The following is a 16919-nucleotide window of genomic DNA, read 5'->3' as shown; positions in this document are numbered from 1 at the left end:
AACTCCTTTTCAGTAAAATCTGTTTCTGTAAAACACTATTATTTCTCAGATCCTTTTAAAACACTGATGAAGTATATAAAAGTTTTTACAGTATACAAGAAAAACAAAGTTAATAAATGATCCCATTTTCTTCAATTCTATTAAAGAATAAGAGTCTGAGAAAAATAACTTTTATTGCATTTTAATTTCTCAATCTCTTTCCTTTTTTAAAAGATAGAAGTTATAACGAAAATTCATGACATTTTAGATGAAGAGAAGCTTGAGAGAAACAAGATCAAAATTCAGCAGGCAGATGATGGGGAAATCAAAGTATTTAATATGGCTTGTAGCTGAAAGTAATTGATCTGCATTTCCAATCATTTTAGTTATTGCCACATTCCATTAATTTTTCGTTAAGTGAAGATAAAAACATGTCTGCTGTACATATTGTGCAACTCATCTGAATGCAGTTTAACATGTGAACTTGATAGAATATATTTATGTACAGTATATACACAAACAGAATCCTGTGGTAACACCCCTGAATATTATCATTTAAACAAGTAATTTTCATAATAAAAGAAGAAAAAAAACCAAACAAACCACCTATGAAGGTGGCAAAACTGCCCATTTCTGAAGTTTAAGTCAATATAATTTCCAGCTGATTTACATAAGAAATAAACGTGGTCCTGTACAAACTTTACATTACAGGGAAACAGTTTATTTTCAAAAAATATTTACATATTTGAGTACTTGGTTCTTTGCAATAGAAATTATAAGATCATCAAAAATTTTATGGTAGGCAGGTTTATTTATTAGATTTTTCTATTTGTTCTTTTTTGTGCAAATTCCAAATCTCTCTTTTTGCCTTATTATCTGCCTCTATTTGCCTTGTATTACTGCTGCTGCTTTTTTTAGTATTCTGAGAAGGCTGGGTGACTTTACTTCTAGGAACTGGAAGAAAAGATTTAACTCTTGAAACACCCAACTCTGTCTTTGATTTACTGTTGCTGCTTTCCACAGTTCGACTGCTGCTGAGCGGACGCATTCCATCCTATGAACAAAAAAAAGCATTTTCTGTATAAGTAATTGTTGCCATTTGACCTGGAAAACAACCAACCAACCCTACCAGCCTCATGGAAACTCTTGGTATTTACAATCTTTTGCCATTTAGTATGACAGCTTCTTACTACTTGGTGAACTATGGCGCTTTGTTTGCTTCTTTGACTGAAAAGACATATCAACATCTTAGAGTACTGAAATAAGACAATGGGGTTTTGCCACTGCTATTGAAAAAGCCTTAAATTTGATTCTTGCATGTCTCCATTTCAGAGAGAACATTTCACGTTCTTTCTTTCATTACTGTGGAAAAATGACAGCTGTAGCCACAGCTAAAAGGGAAAAATGGAAATTTAGGTCTTGCAGGCACAAAATTCAGCTTTAAAGCTTGAATAAAGATACACACTTTTTTTGTACCATCAAGGCCATAAATAAGAACAAAATAATCACAACAAAAATAATACTTCGAGAACAGAAGTTGAAAGGCTAGTTACATTTTAATATAACAGAAGTTGAAATATTTAATATAACAGAATAAAAAGATTTAATATAACAGAAGTTGAAAGGCTAGTTACATAATCTTACAGATTGCTTTCTTATAAACCAGATTTTAGCCTCTCAAATTATTTATGCTAAGAAGCTACATTCTTAAAAACTGGACCGTATTCACCCCGCCCAAATTTAGACAGCGGAAGTGCCGAAGTGAGGTGTGTTGTCACTTTTTGTTCCTTTGTAGACAAGGAGAAAGATGTTAGCTAAGCCAGTTTATGACGGTCGCTAACACATCTCTTTCATGAGAGGTGCCTACCTTTCCTCTGACAGGAAAGGAGAATTAGGAACTTAACTGTTGGCATCACCTGAATCCAGGTCACCCTCTGGGCAGCAATATTAAAAAGTTCATTTTCACCAGCAGCTGCTGCTCTTCAAGTAAAGGTTGGTGGCATGCAAGTAAACTGTTCATCACTGTCTGTTCCTTATTAATCCTTGATTTCATCAATTTGTTTGGATCCTGGATCAAAGATTTTGCATGTCTTATCAGTTTTCTCTTTCTCGTTCACATACTTGAAAGCATTTTTTCTTCCAGCCAATTAAAAAAAAAATTAATTATGGGTATGTTGCCCTTGTAAGTAATTTGTCTCATTACTGTTGATAAGATCTCCTCTGCTCGTGCAGTATTGCTTTTGTTACCCACAGAATTCTATTTACTTTCAGAAAAGGATGCTTTTCTAATCTCAAACTCGTTTTCAGACACCAGTTCTTGCAGTTGCACAGGTTCATCATCATTGGAATTGCTTCTAAAAGTTTGACTTCTGCTTCCAACCTAAGACTGTGCTCTTCTAGATTTTTGACAGATTTGTTGTAGTAACGATTAAATCTAGAAACAAAGCTTGTCATTCTATTAGATCTCTTTCCCCTCTAGCAAAAGGTTGGGTTGTATTTCCTTCATTTTGGCCAACATTTCCTCACAAGGTATGGAAAATCAATTTTTTTAACCTGTATGAAATCTTTTGACCAAGTTCTTAAAAAACCTCAAAGGTAGCTAAGCTTGTTGTAATGGTTTCAGCTGGGACAGAGTTGATTTTCTTTTCAGTAGCTGGTACAGGGCTGTGTTTTGGATTCGGTATGAGAATTATGTTGATAGCACACTGATGGTTTTAGCTGTTGCTAAGTAATGTTTATACATAGTCAAGGAGTTTTCAGTTTCTTAGGCTCTGCCAGCGAGAGGGCTGGAGGGGCATGGGAAACTGGGAGGGGACACAGCCAGGGCAGCTGCCCCAAACTGGCCAAAGGGGTATTCCATGCCATAGAATGTCACGCCCAGTATATAAGCTGGGGGGTTGGCTGGGGCCTGTGAATTGCTGCTTCTTGCACACTGGCCGGGCATCGGTAAGTGGGTTGTGAGCAGCTCTATCGTGCACCACTTGGGGTTTTTTGTTTTGGATTTTATTCCTCTCTCCCTTGCTCTCCTTTTCATTACAGTTGTTATTATTATATTTGATTTTATTTCAATTATTAAATTGTTCTTATCTCAACCCTTGAGTTTTACCTTTTGCCCTGATTCTCCTCTGCATCCCACTGCTGTGGTGGGGGATGAGTGAGTGGCTGCGTGGTACTTAGCTGCTGGCTGCCGTTAAACCATGACACTCGTCTACCTCCAAAGTCAATGCAGCTGTGCCTTAAATTGTTAGCAGGAATTTTAAAAGTAAAAAAATTAACTAGGAAAAATTTACATTAGAACAGGTAGGTCACCTGACTTAAAAAATTATCCAGGCATTGCCACTATGTGGAGATTTGATTTGTAATGTCTGAAATTACGAATTTTAAATCTGAATAGCATGGCCAGCAGGACAAGGGCAGTGATTGTCCTCCTGTACTGGGCACTGGTGATGCCGCACCTCAAACCCTGTGTTCAGCTCTGGGCCCCTCACTGCAAGAGGGACACAGAGGGGCTGGAGCGTGTCCAGAGACGGGCAACGGGGCTGGGGAAGGGTCTGGAGCACAAGTCTCGTGAGGAGCAGCTGAGGGAACTGGGGGTGTTTAGCCTGGAGAGGAGGAGGCTCAGGGGGGATCTTATCGCTCTCTACAACTACCTGGAAGGAGGCTGTAGGCAGGTGGAGGTCGGTCTCTTCTCCCAAATTACAAGCGACAGGACAAGAGAAATGGCCTCAAGTTGCACCAGACGAGGCTTAGACTGCATAGTAGGAAAAATTTCTTCACTGAAAGGGTGGTCAAGCATTGGAACAGGCTGCCCAGGGAGGTGGTGGAATCACCATCCCTGGAGGTATTTAAAAGCCAGACAGACGTGGTGCTTAGGGACATGGGTTAGTGATGGACTTGGCAGCGCTGGGTTAACGGTTGGACTTGATGACCTCAAAGGTCTTTTCCAACCTAAATGATTTGATGATTCTAAAATAATGTGTTTAGAGAAATATCCAAAAGCAGTATACCCAAATGCGGATCTGGAATGTTAAAATTGTTTGTTAGTGGACACTGTTCTCTGGATTTTAAATAAAGTTATGGAAAATATTCTAACGTTTTGAATATTTGGATATGAAAAAATACGGTAAGCGTGGTAAGTGATTTCATCCAACTGTAGTTTTTTTAATGCTTAGGTGTGCAAAGTTAAGCTATTTTCAGGGCTACTTCATTGTAACTGCAGAAAATAGACAGAGTGTCTCTAGGAAAAAAATGATCATGGTCAGGTAAAAGTGTCTGGACTGGACTTTAGAGGATCCCTGTTAAGGGAACAGAGGAGCCCAGTGAGGGAACACAGACAGATTCTGTGCTGGCTAAGGTTAATTGAGCCATGTGCTCAGAAGCCCTCTTGATGTTCAAAACCACAAGGAGCAAGAAAGAAAAGGGAAAAAGAGAAAGCACAATTTTAACTTTACTATCCAAAGAATGAAAACTAAGCAAGATACAACTCCATCTTCATATTTAATAGGGATGTTAGCACTCACAAACAATTATTTCAGTTTCTGAAAAGATGATGATAGTGGACCGATTATATCTTCCAGTAGTATTTAGCTTATCATCCCACTCTGAAACTGCTCTGAAATTAGTAAAGTTCGTTTACATTTAGACTATCTTTTCCCATAATCACCAAACTTCTAACACAGGGTTTCTTTTAATTTCTCATAAATAATCTGGCAATACTGAAAACCCTTTTAAAAAATCCATGCTATTTTTCACAAACTCTGATAATATCATGTCTTACAATTTCTACCACTGGAAAGCTTTGACACCAGAGCAGCTCAGTTCTACTTAAATAATAACACTTAGGAAAACAGTGGTTTGGAATTGTATATATTTGGGTAGTCACTACAAAAAAAAATAGTAGAAAAATAAACCATAAGCCGGGAATTATATATCAAGAATTTAAAAAACTTGTGTGCCTTTGCAAAGTTACTGAATAACATTAACTAGGGTGGGGGGTGGGGGCAGAGGAATGAACCCAGGGTTTTTATTTCATCTGATGCAAGTAACTTATAATGTCAAAGAAATGTCAACAGTACTTGGCTTAAGGAGATGGCTTTATGTAAACATGAAAACGGAAGCAAATACATCCATTGTTTAATAAATCTTAAGTTTCCATTAAAACACATGGAAGAAATTTGGCATGGTATGTCTAGCAAGTTTCCTAAGAATCATGACAGTTTATTCTTGTAATAAACACGGCACTGGAACACTAATTCTATGGATCCAATCAGGAATTCAGATTTTGGAGAAACTCAAGACATCTTCCCTATCCTACTACAAAACTCATTTCACCTACCTTTTGTGCTGTTGTTTTACTTGGGTTAGTACCACTTGCTGAAAATACAGGATTCTTCTGAGAGTTATTGAACATCAATAGCTCATCCTTAGAATCTGCTATCTAAAAAAGATAAGAAAATGGTGATTATGTTTTTTTTAGTTATTCACAGATTATGTTTCACTTTGCCAAATTTTGGGAGTCTTGATTTCATTTTCATATAGTTTCTGTGCAATGTAATGCATAAATATCCAAAGAACAATTAAAATACATTTCCTTTACTATAGAGTGCATTTGCGGGAGGTGGGTGATGAAGAGAGAGATTTCACATGGACCATAACCAGAAGAAGATGAACCATACATTTCCAGAGCAATACTATTCAGCGGAACTTCAGGGCAGTTTCTCGTTAAATTTTATTCAGCCCCAGAAACATCACAAAAAGGAATAATCCTTTTCTCTTCCTTCTGCCATGTTTCTCCCCTACTATTTTCCTCCAAACCTTGTGACCATGCAATAGCAGACAGAGTCTAATCAGCCCTCTGTCCTCGCTGAAAACTAGGTATTTTGTTCTGGGGCAAGCTGATCCAATTCCCTGCAACTGCAAAAGTACTCAATCCCAACCTAACAGAGGCACATATTCAAGTGAAAAGGCAAATTAGAGAGCAGAAGTACTTATTTTTATGGCAGCCTGAAATTCCATCACACGGAGAAAACATGCAACAGCACCCTTACTTCTGTAAGGCTCAACTAGGCAGCTCGGGAATTAACAACAGAAATTCCAGCCATGGATGGTTCCACCCATGGTGAGGAAACTGAACAAAAGACAGTGACATCTATCTCCTTCCTTATCTAACCCATATTTCCTTGAATTGTCAACAACGAGCAATTACATTTTACATGTTATTAAACACAATTTTAAATTGGTTACCATTTCTTTAAGCACATCCCATTCTTTCAAAGATAGATATGGTAAATCCCTGCTAAGTGACTGGTGATTAGCTTGCCAGCTTGGCTCATGTGACTCATGCAAGGACTGTAAATACTTTAAAAAAACAAAACAAAACAACCAACCCAAAACAAAAGACTCTAATAAAGGATTTCATTAAATAGGTTGAAAAATTTTCCCAAACACAGTATTTCTTTTTTTAATAAAAACTTTGTTGACTTCTAAGACTAAACAGAGTACTTAATAAAGGAAAACGAATGGACCTGCTGTTCAGGGAGATCCTAGAGGATGTAACACACTGCCTAACGGGATAATAGCTTAAGACTAACTCTGTCTGTGTTTCAAATGGTACAGAACAGCTGCTCCAGTGTGAACACAGCCTCTTGTCACAGCCATCCTACTTCAGCTGTGCTAGGAGGCAAGAAGGAAAAGAATAAATAGCTACGGCTACAGGGAGAGCCTGGATGCTTTTGGCGTAGAAGGACAAACGAGAAAGATCCACAGCTCCACCCTCTGCAGCACAGAACTTAGCCCCAAACCTGTAAGCCTTGCAAGCATCCTTCACCCTCTGCTGCCGCTGTTAGAGAACTAGGCCAATCCATTCTTTCTTGCTCGGGGCAGCAAAACTGCATTTTGCCTACGCAGCAGAGGAGCTTTGAGACAGTTCAGTAATGGCTGATGGGATTACACTAAATAAACAAAATGTGCTATGCATATTAGGAAAAACTTCCTATGTCTAAAATTACAAAACAGTTTCCCAGTGGAAGCGATGATAGCATGAAAGATAACATGGGGAACAATAATGCAGAGGAGGTTATTGTTGCTAGCATTTATGAACTTATAAATTGCAGCCTCTCCAGCCTCCACTGCAAAAATCTCTACCAGATAAAATAGTGAAGGTGTAATTTAAAACCAGAACACTTACACTCCAATTATAACTTATTAGTTGACTTTGGCTTATTTCCAAACAATTTTATAATTTTCTTCAAGCAGTGCTTGTAAATTAAAAATTCATTTTAAACACATCACAAACAACTGCATATGGCAAAGTAGTAAATTATTTAAAAGCCTTGTGTTTACCTTGCTTATATCAGGCTCAGATTTGCTGGAACACATACTTTGAAGTTCCTGCACAAGATCTACCTCATCATCAGAACCAAGGGACAGCCTTTGCTCCAGATTTAACGTTCCCAACTGATCCTTCTCTGAAGATCTTGTTCAAAAAAAACCACAAACAAACAAAGAGAACAATTAAAATGAAGCTATGACACAGAATTTTAAAATAAATATTATACACACCTGAAAAATAGTAGGTTTTTTTCCAAGTGACCTTTACTACCATGAACAAAAAGAAAATAGCATCTAATTAAGTGGCAGCAATAGTTGTTACATCATAAGGTATCTTCTTTCTATTCAAATTATTCTCTCCATTCTGAAATTCTAACAAAGGATTCTTCTGCCTACTACCTTCAAAGATTCTCCTCTTTTTAAGATGGACCAAATGAAATTTATTCCACTCCTTTTTGGGGGGGATTTGACTCCTAACACTTACAAAAACCCTGGCATACCAAGAAGCATAAACATTCTGTGCTCTCTGTGCCTGTGAATGTGGCAGAACCAAGGTTTCAAATTGAAGTAAAGTCTCAAATGCAGTTCCCTCTGGCTAACTGTACACTTTCCTAGGGGAACTCTGTAGCGTTTAGACTAAAGCACATATACTACACGCTTTTGAATTGCCATTCAGTAAGCTAAAAGAGCCAAAAGAGTTTTGAAAATATAATGCCAGGTGAGAAAAGCATACGGTTGGCTTTTCGTGGCAGGGTAAATGTTACATAATGGTCTTAAGTAATAGACTGTTACATAAAAAGGCATGTAGTGCTGCAAGGTTTAAAATACAGAAATGGATTCTAAAATTATCTTGAAGTATATAAAATTTTCTCTCAGAACTGAGAATTAAAAAGGATTCCTTTCTTTAGATGTAGAACCAAAACATTACCAAATAGAAACTCTTAATCTATTAATTATAATGTGCTGGTTTACAACACAATTTTATTATCTTTACTGTTTGCTAAGTATTACAAATACCAGAAATTAAAACTTACTTTGTGGTGAGAGAAGCTCTTTTCTTACAGTTTGGCTGCAACACAGTCCTAGATTTTATAACTGCACAAAAGACAGATGGACTTATTAGTGTGTTACCATGTGTGTTTGTTTCTTTATTCTAAAATCTGTGATAAACAAGGAAAATGTGTTTCTGTGTACTGGTTAATCACATCAATAGACTCTGTCAAAGGTCAGAATGCATCCCTTGAAACTGCTCAGAACAGCAGTCGGAACTGCTAAAATGGCAAATGGGGCATGACTTGCCCAAGCTTTTGTGGATATAGAACATGAGGTTTCTGTGCAAGGCACCTGAACCACCCTTACTGCTTCTCTCAAAGAGAAATCGCTTGTCAACAGGAAAAGATTTAAGCTTTCTTCGTTTAAGTAAAATCAAACAACTTACCCTTGGAATCGGGAACCGCATTTGATTCTGATAGTCAGAAATGGAAGCCTATTTAAATTCACCATTCCATTTTTTACTTATATTCACAGATATTAACTGGAGTCTAAGAACATTTTCAGGTGCAAGACACAGTATAAACCATCCTCCTTCAGGTTACATTCATTTGATTTCTTAAATCCTCTTAGTGGAATTAGGTAAATTCACAATTCAAACACAGAACTCACAAGCAAAATCAGGACATTAGAGCTGGAGTTCAGAAAAAGCAGATTTCTTTCTGAACAAGAGCTGAAGAAATGAATAGCTCAATTTAATGTTACAAAGTACCAGGCATCAAGTATTTCAGTCTTTTATATATGAGGTAATTGAGGCTAGAATCTTACTGTTTCCAGAGAGAGAGAAAGAGAGAGAGAGTGTGTGTGTGTGTGTGTGTGTGTAAGCCTCTTTCTCTCTGCATCCCTTCCTAACTCTTCTCTCTGAAGGAGTTACCTTCATTTTCTAAAAGCAAAATAATTTGATTTTGTCCTCTAGAAGCTTTCCTGTTCAATACTGTATTCAGTTATGGTATTCCCAAGTTTTCTTTCTAGACAGATGTGTAATTTTAGAAGAATGAAATGTTGCTTCTGCACATACCCAGATGTTATCCCTGTGTAGTAAACAGCTTGTTAGACGGCTTGTGAGCTTGAGGTAAAAAGACAATTCAAAAGTGTCAGCTACTAATACGACTTTCACATACACACACACAGACTGTCACATAAAGCCTTCTTTATCAAGCAGCCTGCTAAAAATGATGTGGAAACTTCATGAAAACTTTATAGTATCTGTGACTACACAGAGGTTTTTACATTTAGTTTTTGCAATTAAAAAGAAAATCAAACAAAAATCTTCAATTTAAAACCAGAGACCTCTTGCTTCCGCTACAGGGCTTCTAGATTATTCTACTCAATTTATTTAACAAGACTGAACAAGGGATGCATGATCTTTTTATTATTATTTATTTATTATATTTTATTATTGTAGCGAAGCTACAAAGTATGTGAAAAAAAAAAAGCAAAAAAAGAAATACTGTAAATCAGGTGCAGCTTTAAAGAGCACCAACCAAGTAATGAAGTCTTTCCCTCATCTGGTGCTGGGGCAGAGAATGATAAAACATCATTCCATGCAATATGAGGTGGAACCACTGCTGAATCTTCCACCACCTGAACTAAAGCCTACCTCATTATCAGGACAACAGGAAAGGCATTAGAACAAACAAACAAAAAATCAATAGTTAATCAGGATACCTCACAGTCACAACAAAATTATTTGAGGGGAAAAAAAGTAAACGATTTTTTACTGATGAACATAACCATGAGCGTCATTTCATTGAGAATGTTTAATTCATGACGTAGAAGAAAACTGAGATTCCTATCGACACAGGTCAAGCACCCACACCTTCTTTCAGAACTGAAAACGGAAAGCTTTACCTTCAGCGTTTGTCTCCTGCTTATTCCATGACTGGGGGGACAAACGGCCTGACTTTTTGCGAGGACTTGTGCTCACTTTTCTCCAAGAAGCATTCTCACCTCTTTTCTTACTACAATTTTTGTAGCTCGAAACCACAGATAAAGGAAAGTTTCCTCCCTTAAAATCTGCTATGTAATTATCTAGCTCTGAAACAAAAGTAGAACAATGTTAAGAAGAATTGACTCTTGCAAATGATTCCTCTTTGACTACCTTATACAACTACTTAGTTTAGTGACTGTAAATGCTTTTAACCACACACCTCCCATCATAACTATAGTTACGTTTTGTGAAAGTTTTAAAAAAGGAATCCAAGAGTTAAAAGCCCCACTCTGGCAACGTACAACTACTTGCCTTTCAGACTGTTCAGTTACCTGGTCTGGGGAGAGGACAGCCATGCAAAACAGCTTTATTTAGCAAGATACTGAGAGCAGCTTTAACGACAGCCTGTTGACCTTGGCTAGGACTTTTTTTGGCTATGGCTTGTCCTGGTACAGATGGTCTTTTCACAGAGGCTCTGGAGAGTATTGCTTCTTGAACTCTGGGAGCTATCACAGCATTCCATAACCTGGACATCCACCTGTAGGCACACAAAGAATCCCTTAACTTCAGAGAGAATTATAAACAACCCAAGATTTTATAGTTCAGGTAACATATCCAATTCTGCATTTTCAGGAAGCACATATATTTTGGACTTTGTATTGTACCCCATTTCAGAGGGGAACTGATTTTATTTAAAGTGGGGTATATTTGTTTGTTTTATATTAAATTATTTGACCTAACTTTCTTCAGGCTGCTTTGGCAAACTATTTACCATCTGATGGTTTCCTTCTTCAGGTAAGGACCATAAAACATCTTTTCCTTTTTAAGGCTAAAAGAAAGAATGTCCCAGAAAGATGCACCTTCATGTGTGTACAACAAAAGCCCCTTGAGAAGGTTCCATGCCTGCAGGTGTTCATTCATTGCCCGCTGGCTGCCAGCATGGGAAAAAGGAGGTATTTAGTTATGATTGCACCCTTTCCAGTATTCTTCCACTTCCAAACTTGTCCAGTTCACAAGACCCTTCTATTCATACAGCTGCCTTGCTCTCACTCTCCTTTTGTCTATTTGATCTATGGTGAACTGCGTTTCCAGGATGCTGTGAATTTTCCAGATTGTCTGGTTTTGAGACTGGGTCTCATCATAAAAAATTGATTTAAAGGGACGTGGCTCTTCTGGGACTTTTGCTTTTCTAAGAGAGAAATATTACATTGTTTTTAGCCCAGAAGTGACAAATCTGTGTTAGGAAATAAATAAATGCTATTTCTTACAGCTTATAGTTCTCAAGGGATAAAAGCTAGGAGTTTCAGGCTTAGGGCTCAGCTCACATCTATAACAGACACTGAGACAATCTTTTTTTAGATCAAATCCATCTCTTTTTTTTTTTTTTCTTATACCCTCTTATAAGAGGAAGATGGTAAGACTGAGAGTCAGAGGGTTTATACTGAAGATCTATAAGAAATTATAGGTTATAATGCTGTGTTTCAGCTTCACAGAAATCCATTCAGAAAAACTGAGAGCTAAAATGTGTTTGACTTAAATGAACCATTTTGTTGGATATGTTGATACATAGAAATCATCCTATTACCCAAAAGATTATGACAACATTTTTGGCTTTATTTTTGTTTGTTTGTATTGTTGTTTGTTTGGGTTTTAAAATTTGATTGTACAAATCGTTTGATAGATGTATTTTTGGTTAGTTATGAAGCACAAAATTGAATTTTTATGATATATAACCATGCTACAAAGTGCTGGTATAACCTTGAGAAAAGTTACATTAATTAGAAAAATAATTAGTAGAGTTGTTAAAATAAGATGTAAAATGCATATTGGTGATGTTCCTTCAAGCTTCCTTAGCATAATGTTGTAGATACCATTACATATAGATACAGTCTACTTCTGCTAGCTGAGTTAAGCTACCAAAATAAACAATTGCTTTCATTTTAGCAATAAAGAACTCTACCTCTCCATTTCTGCCTACGTAAGCTTTTGGCGTTTTGCAATCTGCTAGCATAAATGGTGAGAAATGAATGCTGAAGAAATAAAATTAATTGAGCCCATTCTAATCAAACAGTTAACAACTGATGGGCTGTACAATGCCATCCTCTCTAAGTAAAAAATCCAACCTGGTGCTTAAATTCAGTCTTATGTTTGTGCTCATCCTGACCAAGTCCCCAGTTCCTTGATATAGCGGATACTCAGGAAAGGTACAGCACCTCCCTGCCCCTGCAAAGAGCTGGAAAGTGAAACTCTTTCTTGTTGGAACATCATCTTTAACGCATAGATCAAAATCAAGAAAAAAAAAATGTAACTAAAATTGTCCTAATTTATTCACCCTACTATCCAAAATGTGAAGCTACACGAAACACCACACAGCAGGAAACAATTGCCTGTCTCACCTCCTCTCTCCCTTCCCAGCTGCCTGCTGCTGCCACTTGCCTCATGTTAACATCAGCCCAGAACAAACCCAGTTCGTAGGTAGCTGCCTACTGTCTCAATGAATTGAACTGACTCAGTGAAGCTTTAATAAATGTAAAAAGCAGCAGAACAGCACAGCGGAGAGGAGGGGCAAGAAGACAGGAGCGGTTAATTAGATTGAAATAACAGCAACAGCTGCTAATTAAAACTATTTATTGCTAGTTATATGACCACACTGTTAGCCACCATGCTGCTAAACCAAAAGCGTGCAGTAAGTGCTCATTGGAGCTGTGCTTTTTAATAATTTATTAGTGGACAAAACCTACATTAAAATGAGGAGTCAGATGGCATATCGATACTATGAAAGACATTTTGGGGTTGAGCTCAAAATAAGCATTGTGAATCCAGTCAAAGTTATACTTAGGAGAAATCCAAACTCAGAAACGCAAAGTATCTAAAGAACAGTTTTCTGTCCTCTAATACCACTGCAATAAATAAACGATTAAAACATTTCAGAAGACATGATTCAAGAGGGAGATAGATGCATGGTATACTTTATTACTTTTTTATTTCACAGCACCCATAAGATTTCAGCTCAATGCTACATACACATTTAGAGTTTGATAATAACACTGGATACTAGATAATCTGTCCTTTTAGAAAAAAAAAAAAGAAAATGAACAAGTGAAATGTATCTAGATCTGCAGACAGAATGAAAGAAGAGAAAGGCAGTGAACATAGTAAGCAAAGGACCCTGGAAACCTTTACGAAGCAGCAGAAACCATTACGAGAAAAAAGTCAGAGGGAGCAGAAATGGCAATTCAGGAGTGCTGTGAAACAAGGTGATAAAAGTAACATTGCATCTCCAGAAATCAACATTATTATTTGCATTCTGAACATGCTTGAATCTTAATTAGGGGCTCATAACCTTTCTACAGTAGCCAAGAAACATCTTGGCATGAAATTAATATATTTTAAAATCCTATAATTATTTCTTGTTTCACCTGCTAGCATTTGCAGAGAAGTTGGAACGTAAGCACACGTTCATGCAATTGTAGGCAAGAAAAGACAACATTTTCATCATTCTTTTATGTTACTGGACATATGGTTGTACATATACATATGGTTAGATGTATAGCTAAAGGTATATTTCTGCCCTATTTGCTAAGCTGTGAAATTATGTGTATGTTTAAAAATGATACCAGATATTAAATAGTGAGAAATCGTTCTCCAAATTTCCCTTGTATACAACTTCAAAAGGAACCTTTACCAACTTTTCAAGCTCAGAATTCTTGAATCTTATTTTGATCTGTTCACTAATGAACAGCTTTCTTTACTGGGGTGTCTCAAAATGAAGAACAAAACCTTTAAAGGGTTGAGCATTATTATCCAGTACAAGTAATATTTTGCAACCTCTGTGTCAGAAAATAACTGCAAGATCAGAACAAGACTGACTTTCAGCCAGTGTTAGACACCCAGTTCCCACTTGTGTCCTTCAGAATTGCCCTTCTAGTACTTAAATATCAAACAAAAGTTTAAAACTTTCAACAACTTCCACTAAAATACTTTCAAAGTTGCTGAGTCAGTTGGGTTTTTGGAGAAACATAGCTACTATGTTTGCAATAGTTGGCACTGAACAGTGGCAAACAAGAAATGGAAATCTTACTTCACTGTCGCCTGGCCATGCCCTGGCACCACAGGACAAGAGAAGAAATGTTTTGGCCCCATAAGTGCTTCAGGTGCTCCTAGACGTGATAAGCAAGAGTTCAGCTGGTGCCAAACAGCAAGAATCCAGTCTATGATCTTGCACACGGGATCACATGGAGGGGGTACTTTGCCTCTGAACTGCAGAGAGAAAAGATGTTTGACATAAGACCTCTGCTGCACACACTTTCCTTGACACCCCAAGGCGGCTTTTTCCTGGCGTTACAAAATCAGCAACAGTCAAAAACTGGTCAAACCTTTTTATGGAGTATATTGAAGTCTTGTTGTATTAAAACTTATTTCTTCACTATATTTTAAAAGATATCTCCCTACCAATAAATTGACATGCCTGTACTTTCTTGTGGGAAACAGACACAAATTTGGCAGCAGTGCTTTTTCTATGATGTTTAAGGTTAGGATTACAAGAGATACCTACCATATCCTACACAATATACATGATATAAGTAAGGCATATAAAGAACATATGATCACACTGAACAGGAACGTTCTCAGTGGATTTCTCTACTGATTTTAGATTTAGTAGCAAGGAAGGTAAGATGCCTTCCTCTAAGACTTACATTTTTTTAGTATGTCTTGTTGAAGGCGAATCATTTGGTGCCAGAAATATCTATTTAATCTGACTCCAGATTACAGCCTTCATCATCCTAATCCTAGGATTATCCTCTGGAGCCATCTGAATTAGAGGAAGCATTAAAAGATGCACTAGGGATAGTGTTTGCCAGCACTGAAGACAGAGCTTCTTGACAGAATCTACAGGTGAACAGAAAGTTAATGTAGAAAAACATTTAAACTGTTCCCATATATCATAATAGTCCAAAATATGGGGAAAAGAGCTTTTCATCTGAAAACATGAATATTAAGGCACAAACAAGGTATCAGAATACAGAGCAAGGATCTTTGAAATAGTCTGTTGTTCAAACAATAAATGTGCTTTTGCTTTCCGTTAAGATTGTTATAACAGATTAATCCTTTTGTTTTTAACTTTGGAATCCACTATTTTAAGCCCCATACCAATGGCATTTGAATTTGCACATGGCACATGTATGTATCAAAAAAATAATAAAGTACTAGCACACTGGGCATTTTTATTCATTATTTAGTTAGGGAAGGTACAGGAAGACACACAGCTTTTTTCCTCCAAAAAGCCACCATCTGCATATATGCTTTAGAGAAAATAATGAGATTACTACAGAAATTCTGTTCAAATTCAGTCAGAGGTAGGAACCTATTACATTGTTAAACTCTAACCTATGAGCCTAAGGATTGCTTTTAAGCTTAAACAAAATAACCTAAAAATGACATCTGTTACGCAATGCTGCAAGATCTGGTAGCCAAAGCAGTTTGGCAGAGTAAGCTTGATTCAGCTTTGTCTGCAAACAAGTCAGAATACCACTGCTTTGGCAACTGTCCGCATTGCTGTGCTTCCTGGCCTTGTGCTCAGTCAAAGACAGTCCTTCTCATTGATGTTGAATGATTTATGATCAAAGCGCTTCCGTCCTTTTATAAAGGGGCTTAGATCACTAGATATTCTCCAGTGCAGACTTGAGAATGCAAACTCGCTCCTCAAGAGGAGGGAGGTGGATTCTGCTACATACTTCCATTGCACTGTCCTCTGGCCTATACTTCATTCCAGTGCCGTACCATATCTGCAAGATAACAGCTTCAACCAGCCCACTTACTTGCCTACAGACAATTGCTACCCTCCCCATCCTTTGCCAGGATTTTGGAAACCATTCATACCTTCAACCAGACAATGACTCATAATGGTTCCAGCTTACTGTGTCTGTAGGGACTCAAAAGATTTAAAGCGCATAGGGAAAAAAGGAAATGTTTCACATAGAAAAAAGTACTTATAAATAACTATGCACCTGAAAAAAGTAACAGAATCATTTAGGTGGGAAAAGACCTTCGAGATCATCAAGTCCAACTGTTAACCCAGCACTGCAAGTCTACCAGTAAGTGATGCCCCTAAGCACCGCAACTACGCATTTTTTAAACACCTCCAGGGACGATGATTCCACCACCTCCCTGGGCAGCCTGTTCCAATGCTTGACCACCCTTTCAGTGAAGAAATTTTTCCTAATATGTAATCTAAACCTCCCCTGGTGCAACTTAAGACTGTTTCCTCTTCTCCCGTTACTTGTAGTCTGGGAGGAAAGCCCAACATCCACCTGCCTATAACCTCCTTTCAGGCAGCTGTAGAGAGCAATAAGTTCCCCCCTGAGCCTCCTCTTCTCCAGACTAAACAGGGTGGTCAACCAGCACCCCCAGGTCCTTCCCCACCAGGCAGCTTTCCAGCCGCTCTGCCCCAAGCCTGTAGCGCTGTGTGGGGTTGGTGTGACCCAAGTGCAGGAGCCGGTACTTTTACTTTTCTTCGTTGAACCTCCAACAATTGGCCTTGGCCCATCGATCCAGCCTGAGCAGATCCCTCTGCAGAGCCTTCCTGCCCTCAAGGAGATCAATGCTTGCCGCCCCCCCATCTTGGCGTCAC

General features: G+C 37.8%; 1 protein-coding gene across 1 annotated transcript in view; it reads right to left on the bottom strand.

Moving 5' to 3' along the window:
- Positions 1 to 415: 415 nt before the first annotated feature.
- CTTNBP2 (cortactin binding protein 2) overlaps positions 416 to 16919 on the bottom strand; it is an 89614-nt gene continuing 73110 nt past the window's right edge. Inside the window, exons 17-23 of the mRNA XM_037389919.1 lie at positions 14370 to 14548; positions 10621 to 10826; positions 10210 to 10395; positions 8343 to 8403; positions 7321 to 7453; positions 5315 to 5416; positions 416 to 1033 (exon numbers count right to left, since the gene is read on the bottom strand). Coding sequence (XP_037245816.1) covers positions 788 to 1033; positions 5315 to 5416; positions 7321 to 7453; positions 8343 to 8403; positions 10210 to 10395; positions 10621 to 10826; positions 14370 to 14548 — 1113 coding nt within the window. The 3' untranslated portion in view covers positions 416 to 787. The remainder of the gene's footprint in view (positions 1034 to 5314; positions 5417 to 7320; positions 7454 to 8342; positions 8404 to 10209; positions 10396 to 10620; positions 10827 to 14369; positions 14549 to 16919) is intronic.

The sequence above is a fragment of the Falco rusticolus genome, chromosome 5, assembly GCF_015220075.1.
Source record: "Falco rusticolus isolate bFalRus1 chromosome 5, bFalRus1.pri, whole genome shotgun sequence".
Lineage (NCBI taxonomy): Eukaryota > Metazoa > Chordata > Aves > Falconiformes > Falconidae > Falco > Falco rusticolus.
Note: the sequence above shows the minus strand (reverse complement) of the source record. Positions and strands in the feature narration are given on the sequence as shown.